The following is a 21,534-nucleotide window of genomic DNA, read 5'->3' as shown; positions in this document are numbered from 1 at the left end:
AATAAAATGCTACTATGTAAAAAAAACAAAAAAAAAAACGGGCGTATGTCAATATGGTAGTTCAGTCTGAAAGGATAATTGAGAGAGTTGGGGCTCTGCATTCAGCTGAAACTAAAATCCATTATTGCAGTGATGCTATGCTGGACATTAGGGTAGTGGACCAGGGTGTTATGGTTCTGGCAGTTCATCCAGAACATGTTTGGAATTACTTTTTCCAATAATTGGTACATAAAACAGGCAAGCTTATCAAATGAGCGGTTTAATTTTCTACCTTTCTATGCAAAGGCCCTGCATTTTTAGTGCATTTGGCGATGGACTACTCTTGCTCGCCAGTTGGAACAGCTTGACAGATTTGTTAAAGTTGCTACATAACATTAAGGGGCACCACAACCAACCATTGTATATGAATCCCCTCTAACAGCTGAGACATTTATTTTTTCTGCTTGAAAGTGAAGCAACATTGTAGCATTAACCCCTCCAACTTTTGAATCTCATAGTCATATATCATGTTATGGCTTCCAACCTCATATCCAGTTTAATGGCAGAGAAGTTTAGAAGCTGCCAAATGTTTAACCTATCATCACAAATCAAACATTTAAAATAGTTGTACTTAAAAGACATAAACGAGTTTCCATTGATCTTGAAAACAATTTTCTGTATATGTGGATGGAAAATGCTTGCCTCAAAGTCAAACGTTTCTTGGTTCAAATCTCAGCTTCAGCAGGGTTTGCATGTTCTCCCTGTGCTTGAATAGGGTTTCTCAGGATAGTCCAGCGTTCTCCCATACTTCAACAATATGCATGAAGGGTAAATTAAACACTCGAAATTGTTAATTGGTGTGACTGTCAGTGTGAATGCTTGTTTGTCTACATGTGCCCTGCAATTGTCTAGCGACCTGCCCAGAGTGTACTTTGCATCTCGCACAAAGTCAACTGGCACAAGCTCCAGCTCACCTGTAACCGTTTGAGGACAAGTGGCAAAGAAAATGGATGAATGGCACTGTAATTTAATTAGCTAAAATCAAGTTCACGTCTTGAAAAGAGTTGCTGATGTTTTGGGTGCAGACAAGCTATGTTGCTACCAGGCTTAAAAAGAACATTTGAAGTTTAAAACTCCTTCCTATGATCATGAAAAATGTTCATGACTGAAAATGAAAGCTGTCCTCCCTATAGTGTGCATGTACAACTTTTCAAGCGCTGATATTGATACTTCCATTGGAAACTGTTGACAGACGGAAAGTGTGAGGGACTGAATAGGAACAGACTAAAGGCCACTTGGCAAGACACTGACGGACTCGACTTTCCCATTCATTGTGTGTGTGCTGAGAGGGCGTCAGAGCGTTTTGACGTTTTGGCCTCTAACGCTCAGCGTTGCCTCTTCGGATGGAAAAATGTTCTATTCTGGACCGTTGAGGCCGTTACATCAACAAGCTCCTCCAATGGGAGAGAGGCTGCCGCAGTGATTTCTGAGTGCTATTTGGGCGGACTTGTACCATAAATGGCAAGGGGGAAATGGAGGACGCTCTAATGCAAGCGGTTTCTCTTTGTCCCCAAATCTCTGCTGAGCCTGAAATATATCTCCAAGCGGTCTTGGTAATATTGTAGCTCACAAACAAGCCTAAAAAAGACAGCGACATTTTCCCGAGGTGCACTCTAGTTCTTCAGTGGGAAAAACCTTTCTGTTTACTTCCTGATTGGTCGCTAGGTCAGCAGTTTCAAATATGGGATGGCCGTTGCCGTCGACATTGCGCTTTGACGCCGGGGTCTTTCACACTGAGCAAGTGCAGTGTGAAAAGGCCTTAATGTAGCAGGATGTCATATAAATGATCAGTTGTAACATTACAGTGTTCCATTAGAGGTATACCTATTGAGGTACACTATTATTTTTGTCCCCTAAAATCTTAATAGAGCTGCAGTTTACTGTAGATGGCTGATGTATATATACAGTATGTATGCATGTAGGAGTATGACACGTATGACATCTATCCATTATTCCACATTAAAAGTGAAGTAAGCAATTAGGTAAAAAACACTTTTTATCATATACTGTATATTATAAGGCGGCACGGTGGACGACTGGTTAGAGCATCAGCCTCACAGTTCTGAGGACCAGGGTTCAATCCCCGGTACCGCCTGTGTGGAGTTTGCATGTTCTCCCCGTGCCTGCGTGGGTTTTCTCCGGGCACTCCGGTTTCGTCCCACATCCCAAAAACATTGGAGACTCTAAATTGCCCGTAGGTGTAAATGTGAGTGCGAATGGTTGTTTGTTTGTATGTGCCCTGGGATTGGCTGGCGACCAGTTCAGGGTGTACCCCGCCTCCTGCCCGATGATAGCTGGGATAGGCTCCAGCACGCCCGCGACCCTAGTGAGGAGAAGTGGCCTGTAATTTAACTTTCATTATTAATTTAGAAAGTCTCTGTGACGGAGAGAATTGTCCAATTTGACACTGTATAGACTGGAGGCGTGGGCTGGGAGTGTGTCAATCATTTTCTCATGTACGCGCATTTATACCAGAAGGAAGCTGTGGGAACAATGGATACAACTCAAGGATAAAACATGAAACAACTTCCATGACGAACTGAATATTATTCCATTGACAATGTCTGTATGTATCTGTAGTTTCATTGTGAGACAATTTTGGGCTCATTCTCAAGTATTTTTTCCGGATGCATATTCATTTATATTACCGTGTTTTCATGACCATAAGGCGCACTTAAAAGTCTTAAATTTTCACCAAAATGGACGGGGCGCCTTATAATGCGGCGCGCCCTATGTGTGCACCGAGTTCCAAAATATGTAAATGTTGTTGTGTGACTTTAATGAGCGCTCCGCTTCACTGACTGGGAGCATTTCCTGCCAACACGCTGTTTATATCGAGGAAGGTGGACGTGACTGAGGACAGCATGCGGACGTAAAGTGGGAAGGGTGCGCGTGACAGAGGACGCTAAAGACATAGGTATATAATTATGGTATGTGCATCGGTTTGACTAAGGACCCCCGAAAATGGCACCTACGAAGAGATACGCTTACGAAGCACAGTTTAAACTGCAAGCTATGAGTTACGCAGAGGAGCAGCCGCAGCAGTGAGAGAATTCAAAATCATCAAATCCATGGTTTGCAAGTGGAGGAAGCAGGAAAACGAGTAATGCCAAGTCAAGAAGAGGAAGCTGAGTTTCCGCGGAAAAAGAAGAAAAACAAAACGCGGAAACAAGGCGAGGTGGCCCGAGTTGGAAGACCAACTCGAGCAATGGATTAATGAGCAAAGAACAGCCGGGAGAAGCGTCTCTACAGTCACCATTCGACCGAGTGCAATAACTCGGAGCTTTCCATCATTCCAGGCGGCTTGACGAAGGAACTCCAACCGCTGGACATCCGTGTAAACAGGGTGTTCAAAGTGAAGTTGCGAGCGGTGTGGGAGCCATGGATGACAGCTGGCGAACACAGTTTAAGTAAGACTAGGAGGCAGCGCCGGGCGAGTCACAATTTGTGAACGGATTATGGATGCTTGGGCTAACGTGTCTGCTTGCACTGTTTTTCGAGCTTTCGTAAAAGCCGGCATCATTTGTGAGGAGCCGCACGGCAACAAGACTGACTCCGACAATGATGAGAGGGAACCTGCCGTGTTTGATGGAGAACTTGCCCAGCTTTTCATTTCGGATACAGATGAGGACTTTGATGGATTTGTGGATTAGATACAGATGAGGATTGATAAAAAAATAATGTGAGTACATTGTTAAATACTTCAACAAAGTGCAACCAAACTCAGTTTTGCTCCCGCTGCCTTTTTAAAAACATTGTTTTAGCGTGCATGCATGCTACCGTATGTTTCAAGCTATCGTATGTTTTACCATGCCTGCGCCCAATAATACGGTGCGTCTTATGTATGTCTTAAATACAGAAATAGACCCCGTAACTGAGACGGCACCTTTCAATACGATGCGGCTTATGGTCGTGAAAATACGGTACATGATATATATAGATTATTTTCCCTTCTGTGAGTGTTTTTGTGTGTGATTTGTAGTTATACAAGGGTCCATCAAGGTCACTGCCCATGAAAAAAACCTGAGACCTCCACCTCCTGCTGTTTCAACAATTGTTACAGGAGAGAGTCTCTCTGACTGGTCAATGGTGAGTATTTTATATATATATATATATATATATATATATATATATATATATACACATACATAGATACATACACACACACACACACCTGTACAATACCCTGTGTTCTTGTCCTTTACATATACAATAGACCAATTAAAAATAAAATGTAATTACAGGGTTTCTGTCACCAGGGGCCTGTTGCAGCTTACAACAGCAAAGGCCTGATGATCTACTCAAGTGTTGCAAACTCAACTCAGCAGAGGCCAAGGTGAGTTTTACTTCAATCTTATAGCTGTCTCAAGAAACAATAATGTACAAATATGTACAGTATAATGTAATAATAAAAAAATATATATTAGTATGTAGGGTTGTGTGTGAAATGAATTTATTTTCTAAATTTGAGATTTTTTTCTGAAGGACACTACCCGATCAAGATTGGAGTGACACGAGCCAGTCCTGGAATACTGGGCAAACCTCTTAGAATGATGTAATGGAACCATGCATACAGTATATCTTGTGAATAAAATGTTTTTAAATACTTTTGATTCGTGTTATATTTGTTGTTTTAAATATACAATCCATAAACAAGCGTTGTATAGGGCACTGATGTTTATGAACTGGAAGGCGATATGAAATGTAACTGATTTCTGAGTGGAAATTGTGGAGAAGGAAGCATTCATTTTCAGTTTTTTAATTCATAACAATTGAACAATTTCAAAAAGGTAGAGATAAATGTGCAAACATTCCTGGAAGTAAATTTAAAAAATAAACTGTAAATGACAAATATTTAAAAAGTAATTCAGCATGCACATTTCTACTGGAGCAATGCTTCGAAAATATTACATTTTGTTGTCGCTTTGTGTGAATCCTATATAATGTCCTTGGGGATTGTCCAGAATTGGCAGAATTATCTGTTGTTCTCTCCAGGTTCACTAAGGTCATGAGCACCAGATGTTATTTCATATTCGTCTGGCTCTGCGTAAAACTCGTCCAAGATCAAGGTGTCCAAGAGGTTTGTCATGTGTCTGCAGTTATGGCAGACACCAATCCGTTGATCAGGGGCTGAAGAGTTGGAGGAGCTTCCCCATATATCTCGTGGGGGATGTCAAAACATGGAGCTGGCGTCACGTCACAGAAATGTCTTTATCGCAATATGTGTTTATTCTAAACTCAGTCTGCCAACTCTCTCCTGTAAAGCAAGGGATAATGGTGATTATCTTTTGTGTTTCTGAAATTGGCTTTCCATTGTTACAGATATTACAACCCCAATTCCAATGAAGTTGAGACCTTGTGTTAAACATAAATAAAAACAGAATACGATTATTTGCAAATCATGTTCAACCTATATTTAATTGAATACACTACAAAGACAAGACATTTAATGTTCAAACTGATGAACTTTATTGTTTTTAGCAAATAATCATTAACTTAGAGTTTTATGGCTGCAACACGTTCCAAAAAAGCTGGGACAGGTGGCACAAAAGACTGAGAAAGTTGAGGAATGCTCATCAAACACCTGTTTGGAACATCCCAAAGGTGAAAAGGCTAATTGGGAACAGGTTCAGAGAATCTGGAGAAATCACTGCATGTAAGCGGCAAGGCCCAAAACCAACATTGAATGGTTGGCAGCGATTGGCTGGCAACCAGTTCAGGGTGTTCCCCGCCTCCTGCCCGATGACAGCTGGGATAGGCTCCAGCACGCACTTCGATCCCTCAGGCGACACTGCATCAAAAACCAACATCAATGTGTAAAGGATATAACCACATGGGCTCAGGAACACTTCAGAAAACCAATGTCAGTAAATACAGTTCGGCGCTGCCTCCGTAAGTCCAACTTGAAACTCTACTATGCAAAGCAAAAGCCATCTATCAACAACACCCAGAAACGCAGCCGGCTTCTCTGGGCCCAAGCTCATCTAAGATGGACTGATGCAAAGTCTAAAAGTGTTCTGTGGTCCGACGAGTTCACATTTCAAATTGTTTTAGGAAATTGTGGATGTCGTGTCCTCCGGGCCAAAAAGGTAAAGAACCATCAGGACTGTTATGGACGCAAAGTTCAAAAGCCAGCATCTGTGATGGTATGGGACTGTATTAGTGCCAATGGCATGGGTAACTTACACATCTTTGAAGGTACCATTAATGCTGAAAGGTAAATACAGATTTTGGAGAAACATATGCTGCTATCCAAGCAACGTCTTTTCCATGGACACCACTGCTTATTTCAGCAAGACAATGCCAAACCACATTCTGCACGTGTTACAACAGCGTTGCTTCGTAGTAAAAAAGTGCGGGTACTAGACTGGCCTGCCTGCAGTCCAGACCTGTCTCCCATTGAAAATGTTTGGCGCATTATGAAGTGTAAAATACGACAACGGAGACCCCGGACTGTTGAACAGCTGAAGCTGTACATCAAGCAAGAATGGGAAAGAATTCCACCTACAAAGCTTCAACAATTAGTGTCCTCAGTTCCCAAACGTTTATTGAATGTTGTTAAAAGAAAATGTGATGTAACACAGTGGTAAACATGACCCTGTCCCAGGTTTTTTGGAACGTGTTGCAGTCATAAAATTCTAAGTTAATGATTAAATGCTAAAAACAATAAAGTTTATCTGTTTGAACATTAAATATCTTGTCTTTGTAGTATATTCAATTAAATATAGGTTGAACATGATTTGCAAATCATTGTATTCTGTTTTTATTTATGTTTAACACAACGTCCCAACTTCATTGGAATTGGGGTTGTACATCTGTTCTTTCTGATGTCCACATATACAACCCATTTAAACAAGTACTTAAGAAAATCCCTTATACCCATCCCATCAACAAAAAATAATGAATACGATATGGTACCATTTTTGTTTTCATTCTTGTACACATACATTTACATACAGAGGTCTTAAAATCGGCGGCACGGTGGCCGACTGGTTAGAGCGTCAGCCTCACAGTTCTGAGGACCTGGGTTCAATCCCTGGCCCCGCCTGTGTGGAGTTTGCATATTCTCCCCGTGCCTGCGTGGGTTTTCTCCAGGCACTCCGGTTTCCTCCCACATCCCAAAAACATGCATGAATTGGAGACTCTAAATTGCCCGTAGGCATGACTGTGAGTGCGAATGGTTGTTTGTTCCTATGTGCCCTGCGATTGGCTGGCAACCAGTTCAGGGTGTACCCTGGAGAAGCGGCTCAGAAAATGGATGGATGGATGGATGGAGGTCTTAAAATCATTTTTATCACAAGCCACATTGTAGTTACGATTTCCCTCAGATGGCCGTTATGAGGGGAATTAAATGTTTAATTGCCTCATCATATACAACAAATTGATTAAAAACTCGCTTTGAAAGCTGAAGTCAAAGATAACAGGTTGTTCAGTTATTTTTCAAGTTACTGTAAAAATGGGTTTGGTAACAAAAAATGCTTTTGAGACAGCTCAACATTTTGACAATTTGGAAGTTTTGGTACAATTTTTAGCAAGAATCATGGTAGTTGACGCAATTTGCTTGCACCTGTGATTCACAGTTTCTAAAAACATGTTTGTGTATAAATGTGTGTGTACAAATCATGTGACTATTATACAGTGCATAGCGTACCTCCTCGTCTGCTACCCAAAGATGGACTCGGCCAGGGGTTGTAGTAACTGTGCTCGCCTCTTGGGAACTCTGAACAACAAAGGATATAAATTCACCAGACATTGCCTCTATACTACAATGTGGAGTATTGATATTTATAGCTTTTATCAAAGGTACTTGTTGCTAAATGGGGCTAATAATTAATTAAATTTAATGTTCAAACTAATAACTTTCTAGCTATAATGTCATGAGTTAGTTTGCCACTTATATACAGTATGGCATTTTTTTTGTTTTGTTTTTACTTACCAGTGAACAAGACATTCAGAAAATGGCAACGTTGCTTCTTTAAGGTGACGACTGTAAAGCCAGCTGGTGACTTCCGTGTGCAGGCCTGCGAGGGGCGTGGATTCGGCCAGAGGGGAGGGGAAGGGAGTAGTGAAGTGAGGCTACATTTAAATCTTGCTCCCAGTTTCAGCACTACACACTGCACCTTTAATGACAAGAAAGTAATACACCTGCCAATCATCCAGTCAGTCAGCCATGCATGCAACTTGAATGTTGCTGTATAGAGCATGGTGACTATAGGCGAGCTGTCAGTGGCTCTAACACACATCCTGACGTGATGTAACCCTGCGGCCTGTCAAGAGCAAGAAGGAGAAAGAACAATGTGTGGTGTGTGCGCAAGTGGGAGAACAGTGTTGGTAGATCAATAATAATCAGCTGCTATAGACCTGGAAGCTAATTCAACAGAAACTGATGTGCACTAACATACTCAAATGTGCAAGCACAGAAGAACCTGAAAAACACGCTATATGACAGCTCCAAACAAAAGACCATGCAACAGCAGTATCCACTCACCCTGCACAAAGCAATTTCAAACAAAAAGTGCTTATACATGCTCATAAAGAACCAACCTAAAATGCATACATCAAATATAATCGATTTTGGAGCTTACGAGTGGCCTTCTCTCACCTTGCCCCAAAAGCCAACCCTTCAAAAGCTCCCCAGTCACTTGCTTACTCACTTATTGTTTACCTTTTTGATGTTGTCTTGATGATGTCGGACACTTTTTGTATGTAATCTGTGGCAAGCACCACTATCTCCTTTTCTTCAGAGAAGCTGTCATGGAAGATTTTATCCAGAAGGCGTTTCCAGTGAAGCTGTGGTCAGACATTTAGTCATCAATTGGCATTGCAAGTATACATTGTCATTTCCCTTTTAATGTATGACGCTTATGAAATTCTTTGACTGACGAATACAAAATATGAGCCCCTTTTTTACTTGGTTCTTGAAAGCTAATGTTATCTGAACTGCGTAAATGCTGATTGTTATTTACAACAGTAGATTGTTCAAATTACGTCAGATGTCTCCAATATCCAATTTTCATTCTCAAATGATGTTTTTCTTTCTGCTTATTAATGTTGAGGCTTTTACTGTGTTGTTTCTCATAAACACAAACAGGAACATCTGTGGTGCGCCGTCCGCAATCAGGAGATTGGGCATACAGAACCACGCAATTAGTGTATTAAGAAAGCAACAATGCTTTAATAATGAAAAGATTTGGCAAAATAATTTTGAAACCACACGTAGTTTTGAGAAAATGCATGGTGGAGTCTCCTGCTTGTAAATGTATTCAACCCTTTTCACCTCTCCAAACCTAAATTCTTCTGGTAAACACTACAATGTCACTTTCAAAACCAACCCAATTAGTCAGATGTTCTATTATAATGTCGAAGAATACTCAAGAAGGCGTAATCACAGACTTCAATATAATACATCTGTTCTAGGCTGGACCATTACCTTAATGAAAACCAAGGTAAAAATTCATAAGTCAATATTCCCAGTCAATATTGCAAATTGTTATACACTACTGATTCTGCTGACTCTCTTTATTATCATATTTAAACCTTGTTTTTGTGGTGTTCAAATTAAATTTAGGAGTCTTTGAACACTCCTAATAAGGCCATACTATGGCAGGAAGAAACGAGTAAGCGAGTGAACCACTACACTATCAGTGTACAATATAGTACAATACAATATAGTACAGTACAATATAGTGTGTCAATATACAGTAATATTAATAGTAATACAGTATATCCTATTATGTTTAGAGTAACTAGTAATATATGTGTAATGTAATGTAATGTCTAAACTTGGGAAGTAACTTTGTAACCGTAAATCTCTATAAACAAATTTCAACTGTTTTCCGAGAACATGAGAATAGGAGTCTAATGTGCTACAAAAAGTCAGCTCTTTGACACGCCCCACAAACATGGGGGGCATGCTGCAATGCTGTGCTACACTACGCCCCTCGCAACCCCCACCCCCCCAAAAAAAAAACTAAACAAAAAAAACACGATGCAACACTCAGCAATGATTTCAAAGCGGTTAGAATTAGGGAGGCTGGACTGTAGTGCATATAATTTTAATAACAGTAATGAATTTAAAAAAAGAACAAGAAGTCAGAAAAATATGTCAGTTTTCCAATAATAATAGCAGTGTTTTTCACACAAGATCCATTAAATTGATGAGAATGTGCTCGCTTGTTTGACAAAGGACTGAGTCTGGTGTGAGATTTGCCTCAGGATGCAAATAATTAAAAGCAAAGACCAAACAAACGAAAAAGATCAAGAGCAGTTCAGAGCAGCTGCCTCCCACAAATTCATTTTGTGGAATCAGTTAATAAAGCCTCTTAATTACGCATCATGTAAACAAAATTTGCATCCTAAATTCATCAGCATCCTCCAGATCCAATTGAGAGCAAATTGGTTGCGGCAGCACAGAGTGCTTCTTACTCTTCTGCTTCAGTTGAATTTCCAATCTGAATCTTTGGCTCCATTTTAATGATCACATATTCACTCTCACAGTAATTCTTTTTATGTATATATTTAATCTCTTTTTTTGGCTGAGAATTTGAAATCAGGCATTTCATCTTTGGAGGATGTCTGTCAGCATGCTCACTGCTTCAGGGTAGTGCCTCCTCCTCCTTCTCCTCGCTCGAAATCCAATTTACCTTTCCTCCTCCTCCCGACATCATGTCTAACCCCCTCCAATGTCCGCTTATATTCCTTCCTTCTTCTTGCATTCAAGCCTCACTCTTAAGTCCTGCAGGGCGGACACTTGCGATTCACTTGGATTGTGTGTGTGTGTGTACAGTACTCACACCAGGAGCGGTGCGCTGTAGCTGCCTCAGTGTAATTCGGTTGTACATCGTGCTGACGTCCTTTCTTTGGTCATCATATTCTGACATGGTGATCTGGAGAGAAATTTTACTGAACACTACACATAAACCTGCAGATAAACAGCCGCACACACACAAACAGCTCACGTTGGCTAGACGAGTCTCCAGCTGTATAATCTCCTTGGACTTTTGTGTAGCGTTGTGAGCTCCCAGCATGCTTAGTAAGCGCTCCATCAGGGCCTTGTACGCCGCTAAGATCTGAAAGGCACAATGACTTCAGCACTAATCGAGGGGAGGAGCATCATCAATAACAGCTGGTGACGGCTTGACATATGGCGAGGTGCAAAGGATGATAAAAGCACAGTGGGAGATGAAAGATAACAGGTGGATTAATGCAAATGAGTGAGAGAACTAAATAGAACAGATGGAGGAGAGATGGGGAAGTGAGGGAAGAAAGCGGGAAAAGACAAGCAGGTGAACTCATTGACAGTGAAGGTATCAGAAAGGGGTTGGAAATAGGATGAAGTGAAAGCAGGACTGTGAAAAGTCCGCGGATTTTCCTCCTAGAGAAATCACTTATGTAAATTGCGGAAATTTGCCCCCCTCAAATTTGCCCCCCCGGAAATGAATACCTTCACAAAAATATTAGAAAGATTAAAGAACCTAGGAAGGTATTCTGCATCTTTGTGTCATCAGGATGTGAAGTATGGATCTGGAGGGAGAACACATTTGGTCGATCGCATCAACGGAAAGAGGCACCCAAATTATAGATTACCAGATATTTTACTGTCACATTTCTATGAATTTGCTACATACAGTACTTACTAACGTAGTAAACGTTAGTTCTTCAACTTGTTGTATTCTACATTTATGTAATGCATGTGTGTGTGTGTGTGTGAGACCCCCAACCCCCCTTGCTAATTGTTCCCCGAATTGAACTTTTTCCATTTCACAGCCCTGGTGAAAGTAGAAGGGGAAGGGAAAGTGCAGGGAGAAAATGGCAGTGAAAAGTAAATGACGGATGGTCTCAATAAACAAAAAGTAGGGCTTTCTACCTTGACGCTGTCTTCATCCTGACCCAAGTAAAGGCTTCTCTCAGGCAGTGTGAGTCCTTCCTGATCAATCTATATAAACAACACACGTAATGTAATGTAATGTCATAGCATAGTCCAAATCGAGCCTATATTTACAAGCTATTAAACCATCTTGCAATCAAGTTATCATTCATATATGTATAGCTATACCCGTATATATACATAGCTAGATAGATAGCTAGATAGATAGAGTAGATATATATATATATAATTTTCAGTCATCTTCAGAGCCTAATGCAAGTCCATTATGTTAAAGTTTAACAAAATGGATGTGCGGTCTTTTAATGCAGTTACAATATTGCATGACATTTGCCAGACGGTTGGTAGTATATTAAAGGGACATATTATGACTTTGGAGTTGCTTGTGTATACATAGTTGGGTCTCTGGAGTGGCTAAACAACTAAGTAAATCTTTTGTCATCTGCCCATTTCTGAAAATTTGTGAGCGAGCTATTCGCCACTTCTGCTTAACTGTCCCACTGCAGTCGGGCTAATTTACATAATAAATACTACCTTTTATTATGTTAACTCAGTTTGGGGTAACTTATTATCAATTGGTCTTTTAATAAGCGAGAAGTGTGGTTTTAGACTTGCTCCATGTGTAAAGTGCCCCCAGTTATGATTTGGTGCTATAGAAACAAAATTTAATTGAACTGATATTGAATTATCCAGAGCCACTGTTTGAAATTTGCAGTACAGTATTATAATGAGGGTCTTCTAAAGGCTAAGGTTGAATAACATGAATTTTGACATTTAAATGAAATGTTTTCTCTCCTTTTCATTTTCTTATTTTTTAACCAGAAAAATATATTGACACAGTCACAGTATTTGATCCCGGATATGCTCCATGTGGTAAAATATACCGATGTGATCAAGTTCAACGCCCTTGTTTAAGCATACTGAAATTAGTAAATTCTGTGACAACAAGCTGTGTTTTCACAGAGGATTAACCCTCGAGCAGAATGATACACACACACACACACACGCACGCGCGCACACACACACACACACACACATGCACAGATTAGAAATGGACACTGTTTCTCACCCTGATTGCATTCCGAGAAGAGTTTTTGTCATCCACATTGACAGTGAGAGAGAAGAACACAGCAGTGCTGTACACGCCCTGTGTCCTATAAAGCATTTCATTGAAATCTGGTCTTTGTGGGGCGCCCTCTTTCTCCCAGCCAGCAGCACCAGGAGGAGCCCCAGCCAGATCCCACCCTCCGCAGCTGTCTATCACCTCGATCATGGGGTTAGAGCCCAGCTTGTCGATCTCCTGGATGTTGACACACGATCTATAAAACTCCTTGACCTTGCGCTCTGCCGAGGCAGGCTCACGCCTCTGAATTGGCTCCAGAAGGATGCGCTGCAGTTTCTCTTCATTGTGCTCTCCTATTGCTGTAATGATCCCATAGCTGAGCTTGTCTTCTGGGATGGCGTGACGCCTTAGCCAGCCTCCACACGCGAAGGAGTAAAAGTCCTGGCAGGGTTGGATGGTGGGGTCAATATTGGCCTGCACAAAGCGCGCTGCCCGCAACAGTACGCGTCTCCGCTGGCAGTCTTGCCTGCACTGCGGATCCTGCTGGGCCTCCAAGGAAATGTATTTTAGCGCGAGCATACTTCCCAAAATGACACACATGCCCGCTGCGAAGACTAAAGCCGAGAGGAGGCAAATCTCCCTCCTGCTCCACCGGGGGAGCCCGCCACTGCTGCTTGTGCTGCTTGCATCTTTGTTGCGACCATTTGACCAGGTGCCTCCCCGCCCGCGCGCCGTGTGACGGTCCAGACTGCCACCCAAGTGAAGGGTCATACCATTACTGAGGATGTCACTGCTGTAGCGGCTGCCGTATTTCACTTCCTGGAACTCATCATAGTGTGCGGTTAGTGAGTACGTCTTCTCCATGACAATGGGACGTTATGAATTAGATGTCAATAGCAGACGGCTGTGGGGGGGAAGGGATTAGGGGATTTATTTTGTGTTCAGATTAAGACCATGACTCTGACTGAGATAAATAGAGGGAGGCCACACAGGGCAAAACACAGACGATACGGCCTTCTTAGGCTACGCTGCCTTTGTTCCTTTCAAATCACAAGCCGGCAGAATGAGGACTTCCATTCTGCATGAGGAATCTCCCGGGTCTTGCTCTCTAGCTCGCTCATCCTCTTTCTCCTGGCTATCTTTCCATTTGTTCTCCTCCTCTCCAACCAGTTCCAGGTCACCTGCTGATGAAAATAAAAATGATTTAGGAGGACCTTGAAGGCATAAGAGAAATATTGAAAAAAAAAATGAAACTTTTGCCACAGTTTTCTCACACATTCTGCCTAATTATATTGTGTGCCAGCTAAACGTGTTGGGTTTATAGTCAACTCTGAGGATAGTTTGGATGACTCACAACTTTGGATGGAATAATTGGAGAGAAGAACTAAGAAGATGGGCATCAATCTGCAATTTAGAGGTTGGGTTTGGCACAATAATTGTGTGCTTAAAAATAAAGTGCACTCAGTGAATGTAAACAAAGACATAAACCGTTGTCAACTGAGGAATCAATGGCTAAATTACTATTACCTATCACCCATGTCGTATCCAACGGAACAGTAATAGGATCCTATCAGCTCAACAAATGAAATCTTGATCAGATGAAATGTTAAATGGGGTTTTCCATATCTGTAGTTGCAGTCTTAAAAACCTCAAAATATACTCTACTTTAAAAACAAAAACCCTACAATAAGGTTCAACGATACAGAATAGATGCAATTGTGAAAGCGCATAGACTCACATGGGAAAGGTACATACAAATAGTCCTGGGCTGCCTGCTCTTACAAATCCACTACCCATACTGCCTGTAGGCGATATCACACACCACAATGAGAGAGCCTGACAGATAAATTATGCTGTACTGGCGTGACTGTGCCTGACGGCTCAGTGGTTAGTCAGCGTGAACCTGCTCAGAGCTGTGAAGACCATCGGTGATACCTGATCTGTGAATAGCTTGCTGCAGTGTAGATGCATATAAAGGTGCTTGAATAACATTTTGAAGATGTAGGAATGTTAACGATTTTCTCAAGCCACTAAAGTGTGTTTTATATGTGACCTTCTCATTGGAGAGGGTTGCTCTATTCCCATTTTACTCCCTCTGTGAACCACATACTGTAAGCAGCCGTGGCCAAGTGGTTAAGATCACCGCCTGTCACTGAGGGGAACCCCGTTCAAGTCATCGACCGGCAGAAGAATGCGGGCATAAAAAACATCAGATTCGGCAAGTGCGGACAGTGTAACAACGGACCATCCACCCCAACATTGCACGACCCACTGCTGTGGCGTCCTTGAGCAAGACGGCGTTTACCCTAAACTACTCCCCGGGCGCTGACGCATCACTAACAGTGTGTTTGCTGTGTTCACTACTGTGATGGGTAAAAAGCAAAGGGTGTGTATTCAAATTATTGCCAAAAACATCATAGTGCTCATCTTCATCATCACAGTTTTACTTGTAGTAATTAAGCTGTGTGCAGCCATAGGCTATTAAGTTACGTTCTTTGATTTGTCAATCATAAAAGTTTTTAATTTATTAAAGTGATTCACTTGGCTGGCTTGTGCTGATACATTGGTTGCTATACATAGTTATGCATTTTTTGTAATGATGCGCCCCTTCATCAATATATTCCAGATTTTTACTCAGACCCCCAGGAGTCTGAAGACCTAACACTAAGTGTTGGCCTTTTTGGTACAAAATAATCATCAGTGGAGGCTGATATGCTGCTGCTCTGCTCTCAGACATGGCCTGACTTGGTTTGTAGTGTGTGCCCAAAAGAACACACGTACATACTGTACGTATGTAGTTGTCACACGCTAGTCAGGTGTTTGAACTTTTACACCACCATCTGTATTCTCCTAAAACTCGAATGTAATTGTATGTATTCCAATGTTATAGTTGAAAACGAAGAATATTTTACATTCTCTTTTTGTAGCATCTACTAAAGAACCTTGCTGTGATTAGTGCCTTTGAGTTTCTATTGCTTGTTATGGTTGTTCGGTGATTCGCACCCCCCTCATAGTGTTAGTTGGACTGGACTTGTCTGACAAAACTTTCAATCAGCATGCCCTCCACTGACGAAATGGATTTGGATGGTTCAAATGCAGCAACCATGAAATTTTTCCATGAGCAAATCCCCTACACCCCACCGCCGACTGTAGTCCGGCCCCCCTGAAAAAAACCTTTGGCCCCAGTTTGGGCACCTTGACTAAAATCTGTCTAGAACCGCCATATTGGGTATCCAAAAGGGCAGAGAACTGGGGGAAATAAAGTGTCTCAATGAGATGTCACTGTCCCCCCAAATTTTCATCTATCAAAACTCCACTTTGGTATACATGCTCGATAAGAAATTTGCTACAGTATTTCTGTGAGGCTATATCTTATGACATGTTTCATGTACTTACAGTAATGGATGAGCACATATTCCCTCTACCTTATTTATTATAATGCACAGGTTATTGGATTACATGATTCAAATATATGCCTCCTCTCTTTGCAACTACTCTCCTCTGCGTTTGAAATGCACTCACTCCCTCATGCCACAGCTCCTTAAACATTACAATAAATTAGGGCAACACACACTCACCTAGAAGCACCCAAACACACACACACACACACACACACACAAAACCAATGGATAATGGATTGGTTCTTGTGGGTTCCATCACAGAGAATGGCATGTGTGATGAATGGCTATTTACTGATCATGACAGCCTCTGATATCTGAGGGTAACTTATGCTGAAGTGTACACACACGCACACACACACACACACACACACCGCAATGGCATGGACACGAGACACATGTGGAAAGCATGCATCTCACGAGACGTACTTTTGCCCAGTCAATTTTAATCTTTAATCAAGCTGTACATCCTAACATCTGTATACACCTTTAAAAGTATTCTCTTAAAACAAGTGGGAACTCATCAACTGAAGGGGGAACATTTTGTTTTGAATGAGCCTCATATACTAACAGTTCTTGATGTTAGTGAATGTTATGTTGAAGTCTTAAAGTGCACATAAGAAAATGTACTTATTGTTTGTATACAAGTAGTTGGGTCTCTGGAGTGAATGCCCACCCACCACCTGTCAAATTAAACACCCGAGTACGTCTTTGGTTGTCTTCCTATTTCTGAAAATGTGTCTGTGACCGAGCTGTTCTGAATTTTCCCTAACTGCAATATCTCATACCATCGAATTTACATAATAACTGCCCCCACACTGAGTTTTCCACCTATGCATTTGCAGCAAGTCTGTCTGAGGATGGTCGGAGTTCAGTGCCGGATTACATGGGAGCACCATCGTGTTGAAAACAAAAGATAAGCATAGCTGCAGTGTTAGAACCGATTCAGGTCAGCCATCAGTGTTACCAGCTAATTTGTCAACATGGGAGTGGAGAGTATTTGTGTTTGGCAATGCCATGTGCCACACTACTACTCTAATTGGCAAATTTAATTTGGCGGCTTGGTAACGAAGTAACTTCTCCTTGAGTGAAAATACAATGGAATCTGTATGGACCCTCACTTTATGGGGGCATGGGAGTGTGTCTGTTAAGAAAGTTTCTGCAGAAAACTCAACTGCAGGAATATTGGCACCTGTGATACTAATTCCATTTACTTATTAATTCCAAGCACCCGCCAGCTGGTCCCAATTAGATGCCCTCGCATTCTGCATAGGACATTAGACAGGAGATGTTAAGAGATGAGAGCACATACAATGACAGCCTTGTGATTTGCCATTCATGAATGAATGTGACACACTTCTGCATACAGTACGTACATCGTCCACATATGCATAAAGTTGGTCCTTCAGTATTTATGTTTTGCGCTCCAAAATGCCAAGGGGCAGCCAAAGCGACAGGTTTTTATCAGAGGGGTGTTACCTTATGCTAAGTCGGATCAACAGGCAGGCACTTGAACTGTCACATGCAATTACACTTGGCCAAATCTATTGTAATGACTCCCTAACGTCAGTGTGATAAGCCACTGCCCTGTGCCATCATTTCTTAATGAAACACTTTTAACTTTTATTATTGCAACTTTCCAGACTTTGTGTATTATATGGAGTGCCGCTGCTTTTCTGTTGCATTACACAAGCTTTGATTATACAAAACGTCCAGCTTGAGTGGATGAGCAATCGTGCCGAGCCCAAGACCACCTCTTCCAATCGGGCTGGGGCCAGGAAAGTATACAGAACTTGAACCCAGCACATAGCACTTCTACAATTCAGAGAAACCAAACAATCGGTGTCAAATGTGCTCAAGCATGGTACAAATTACATTCTGTGCTTGCACTCTTTACTACTCTCTTACTTAAAGGGGAACTAAACTTTTTTTTTTTTTTTTTTTGCAAGAATATGTTGTATGTCCCCCAAAAGTCTTAAGGCGGTATTCAGATTAATATTGCTTTTGTGAAATAAGATATCAACAGATTAATTCATCAATTTTCATCCATCTCAAGGGCATCATTGGGATTCCCACATATTTTCTAGTACTGCGTGAGTCTTTTTTTTCCTACTGCCCAGGGCATAATAACCACAAGAGAGTCGTAAGTATATACAAGGAAATCCTCACATCTTGTCTGTGCCCCTTTGCCGCGGCGACGAGATTTACTTCTCTTGCTGGCAGTTGAGGTCCCGATGGCCGTAGGACAGATAGATCTTGCCACTGCCTGAACCATTTGTACAACCAAATGCCACACAATATGCCATCGTGAAATCGCTAAATCATATGACAGCAAACATACAAGGACAGAAACAACAGCATGGAACTATAGCACATGATGCCAAATGAACAGGCTGTTTGGCTAGTGTTACATCACAGCGCCAGATAGAGCCGAAGACCGGAAGGCGCTAGATGGAAAAAGCAGAAGGCTCATTCTGTTTGCTGCTGTATATCTGCTATATAATCACTTCAAAATGGCAGAAATGGTTTATAAAGGGGTTCTAGAGTTATCAAGAACATTCTTAACATATTTGTCCTCTGACCTTTAACCCCCAACCCTAGCGGACTTCCCGTGCGATAACTGCAGCGGAGGGGGGGGTACAGCAGTGGCTCATTTGCATGAAACGGGATGATGACCCCCCCCCCCCCCCCCCCACCCCCCCTTCCCAAAACCGGCTGCTCTCAAGAAGACTGAAAAAAAAAAATCTGAAAAATGTTTAGTGCACTCTAACTCTTGGGATATTTTGAGCAAGAAACTGTATGTATAATACGTCTGTTTAATATGAGGCATTGCATTGTGTGTGTCGTTTAAGAACACAAAGCCTTCTTTTGCCTTAACATTACTCTCTTCAACATCGCTGCCGTAACCGGTGAGTCACACAGTTTGTCTGCTTGTTTTTTGGCATTGAGTATGTTATATTGATTTTCAGAACAATTTCTGTAAAAGTAACTGCTGCCTGCAGCAGAGGAATTATGCACCGGTGCTACTCTCTTTTAAAACCACAATTATGGATAAAATATAACTTACCTTTAACACAGCGTTCGGAACTTAAAGTGGTGACCAAAAATAAACTGTACTTCTATCTTTTCTTAGTTTAGAAGTTCTCGATATATTAAATTACTATCCCGAGATTAAAATAGTTTCAAAACTTGGAGTCAACTCTTATCAGCAGCTGCCAGAGGCTGCATTAGAGAGCAATGTTGAGTGTTATAGCTGCAGGTTTGGACATCAGCCTTGGACATTGGACTTTTAGTAACAGTAAATTCATTTAGGCTTTTTTTTAAAAACAAAAACAACAGCGACAACAACAACAACAAAACAATGCAAAAACGTGATCATGAAATTTTACCAATTGCCTCACACACATACTGTACATTTATAATCTGCCAAGATACCTCACACATGTAGTTGATGCTCCCCGCATAAGCCTACATACGCGCACACACATGGGGAACACTGAATTAAAGAAGTTTACGATTGATATTAATTTAGATGATGAATAGATTAATATACAATAACTGTGCGAATGCTTCAAAATTTCTTACCTTATAAGATGGCTTTGAGTTGGAGAATAAATATTCATTTCAGCTGTAAGTTGAACCTGAACTTTCGTATACTTTAAGAAGTAACTTTGTGTGACGCAAATGGGTACTGTACGGGTGTGTGTAAAAATGCAACCACTTCTGGGGGCGCAACAACCCACGCGATGGTCTCTTTGATTAGACGACAAAGATGCGAAGCATTATGGAAAAAAAACTGACAAACAACGTTATTCAATTGTTAAGTGCCCACTGAAAAACACTTTAATGAGTGTATATTAAAGTATCACTGTCATTCAATGGGCTTACCATAGGGCCATGTGTGGGTAAAGTGACGAACAGCACCTTGGGGGTTGTTCGGCTTCAAAGTTACACTTCCTAATTGAGGCACGTCATTAAGTGAAATTAAATAAAAATAATAATTAAAAAAAAAGAAAGAAAAAAAAAGCACCTGTCAGGAGTATGGTATGTTATACGTGAGGTCTATGCTCGGGAGTAGCAGAAACTTACCTGTGGCGAGTAGTCTAAATCAAAAGAGCTGGTGGAAGGCTAAAAGTGCCTTACCCGTGTGAGAGAAGATAATTGCGATCCCCTCCAGTCGAAGTCCAAGTAGAAGATACGCTTCCCTTGGCGCACACACCGGGATGTGCACCGCTTATTACAGCCGCTCTAGCTCCCAACTCGTATGAGGGTGGGGGGAGAGGGAGGGACAAAGGGGGAAGGAGAGAGAAGGACAGAGGGAGAGAGAGAGAGAGAGAGAGAGAGAGACCATCTTGGCACACATTGATTATTCAAGTGTCCATATGTCGATGCTTTAATAACTGGTCCCTTCTTTTTTGTGCGTATTTCACATTTATTGTACAGTTTTTAAGTCAGCATGACTAGGGTATTATTTTCATTGGATTGTCTAATGCAGTGGTTCTCCAACTTAATGGGTCCTTAAAATGTTTTTAGTTCTTCAAGTACCACCATCATGACCAATATTGATACTGTATACAAATAGCGTAGTAGGCTCAAGTGTTCATTAAAATTGAGACAGAGGTTTTATTCACACAAGTACACAGTTGATTATTTTAAGCCACTGTAACATGATGGAGTTTAAACATTAACACTGCACTTTAATATAGGGAAAAAAAACTACTTGAAAATGATTCAATTAACATGTTTTGCACTTAACAGTTATAGTAAATTAGAACTGTACCTAAGTAAATGGTTAAAAATGACCAGTTTTTAAAGATGTATTGTACTCAAACGTTAAATACAACCGAACTCGACTTAGGAAGGGATTCTTTCACGTATCACGCAAGAGAGGTCATGGACCAGTAGTTAAATATTTCCATCCACCCATATACTGTACCGCTTATCCTCATCAGGGTCGGGGGAGAGCTGGAGCCTATCCCAGATGACTTTGGGTGCGAGGCAGGTTACACCCTAGACTGGTTGCCATCCAATCACAGGGCACATATCGTAGACTAGGGTTAGGAAAAAATATGAATTCATCAATGCATTGCAAAACTCCCCCCTAGCAATTCAATATCGATTCAGCAAATCCTCTGAATCTCCTGGCCAGT

At 41.3% G+C, this 21,534-nt stretch overlaps 1 protein-coding gene and 1 long non-coding RNA gene across 6 annotated transcripts in view; one reads left to right on the top strand and one right to left on the bottom strand.

Annotated features, from left to right (window-relative positions):
* The window catches only part of LOC133482415 (endothelin-converting enzyme-like 1), a 56,301-nt gene extending 35,640 nt beyond the window's left edge, over positions 1 to 20,661 (bottom strand). For 2 of the 4 annotated variants that reach the window (XM_061782512.1, XM_061782515.1), the window contains exons 1-6: positions 20,474 to 20,619; positions 12,993 to 14,170; positions 11,906 to 11,974; positions 10,998 to 11,108; positions 10,833 to 10,925; positions 8,705 to 8,829 (exon numbers count right to left, since the gene is read on the bottom strand). In XM_061782512.1, coding sequence (XP_061638496.1) covers positions 8,705 to 8,829; positions 10,833 to 10,925; positions 10,998 to 11,108; positions 11,906 to 11,974; positions 12,993 to 13,850 — 1,256 coding nt within the window. In that variant the 5' untranslated portion in view covers positions 13,851 to 14,170; positions 20,474 to 20,619. Of the gene's footprint in view, positions 1 to 8,704; positions 8,830 to 10,832; positions 10,926 to 10,997; positions 11,109 to 11,905; positions 11,975 to 12,992; positions 14,171 to 20,473 lie in introns of all 4 variants that reach the window. The other 2 variants (XM_061782513.1, XM_061782514.1) reach the window with 2 other exon arrangements.
* Positions 682 to 4,998, top strand: LOC133482416 (uncharacterized). 2 transcript variants are annotated; one of them, XR_009789778.1, is made up of 5 exons: positions 682 to 3,449; positions 3,541 to 3,721; positions 4,022 to 4,128; positions 4,284 to 4,375; positions 4,525 to 4,998. It is a non-coding gene; the product is annotated as an uncharacterized LOC133482416 (long non-coding RNA). The 2 variants fall into 2 exon arrangements; XR_009789777.1 differs by having other exon boundaries at positions 682 to 3,721.
* Positions 20,662 to 21,534: the final 873 nt, after the last annotated feature.

The sequence above is a fragment of the Phyllopteryx taeniolatus genome, chromosome 8 (genome assembly GCF_024500385.1).
Source record: "Phyllopteryx taeniolatus isolate TA_2022b chromosome 8, UOR_Ptae_1.2, whole genome shotgun sequence".
Lineage (NCBI taxonomy): Eukaryota > Metazoa > Chordata > Actinopteri > Syngnathiformes > Syngnathidae > Phyllopteryx > Phyllopteryx taeniolatus.
The sequence above is the reverse complement of the archived record's forward strand: the minus strand, read 5'-3'. Positions and strand labels throughout refer to the sequence as shown.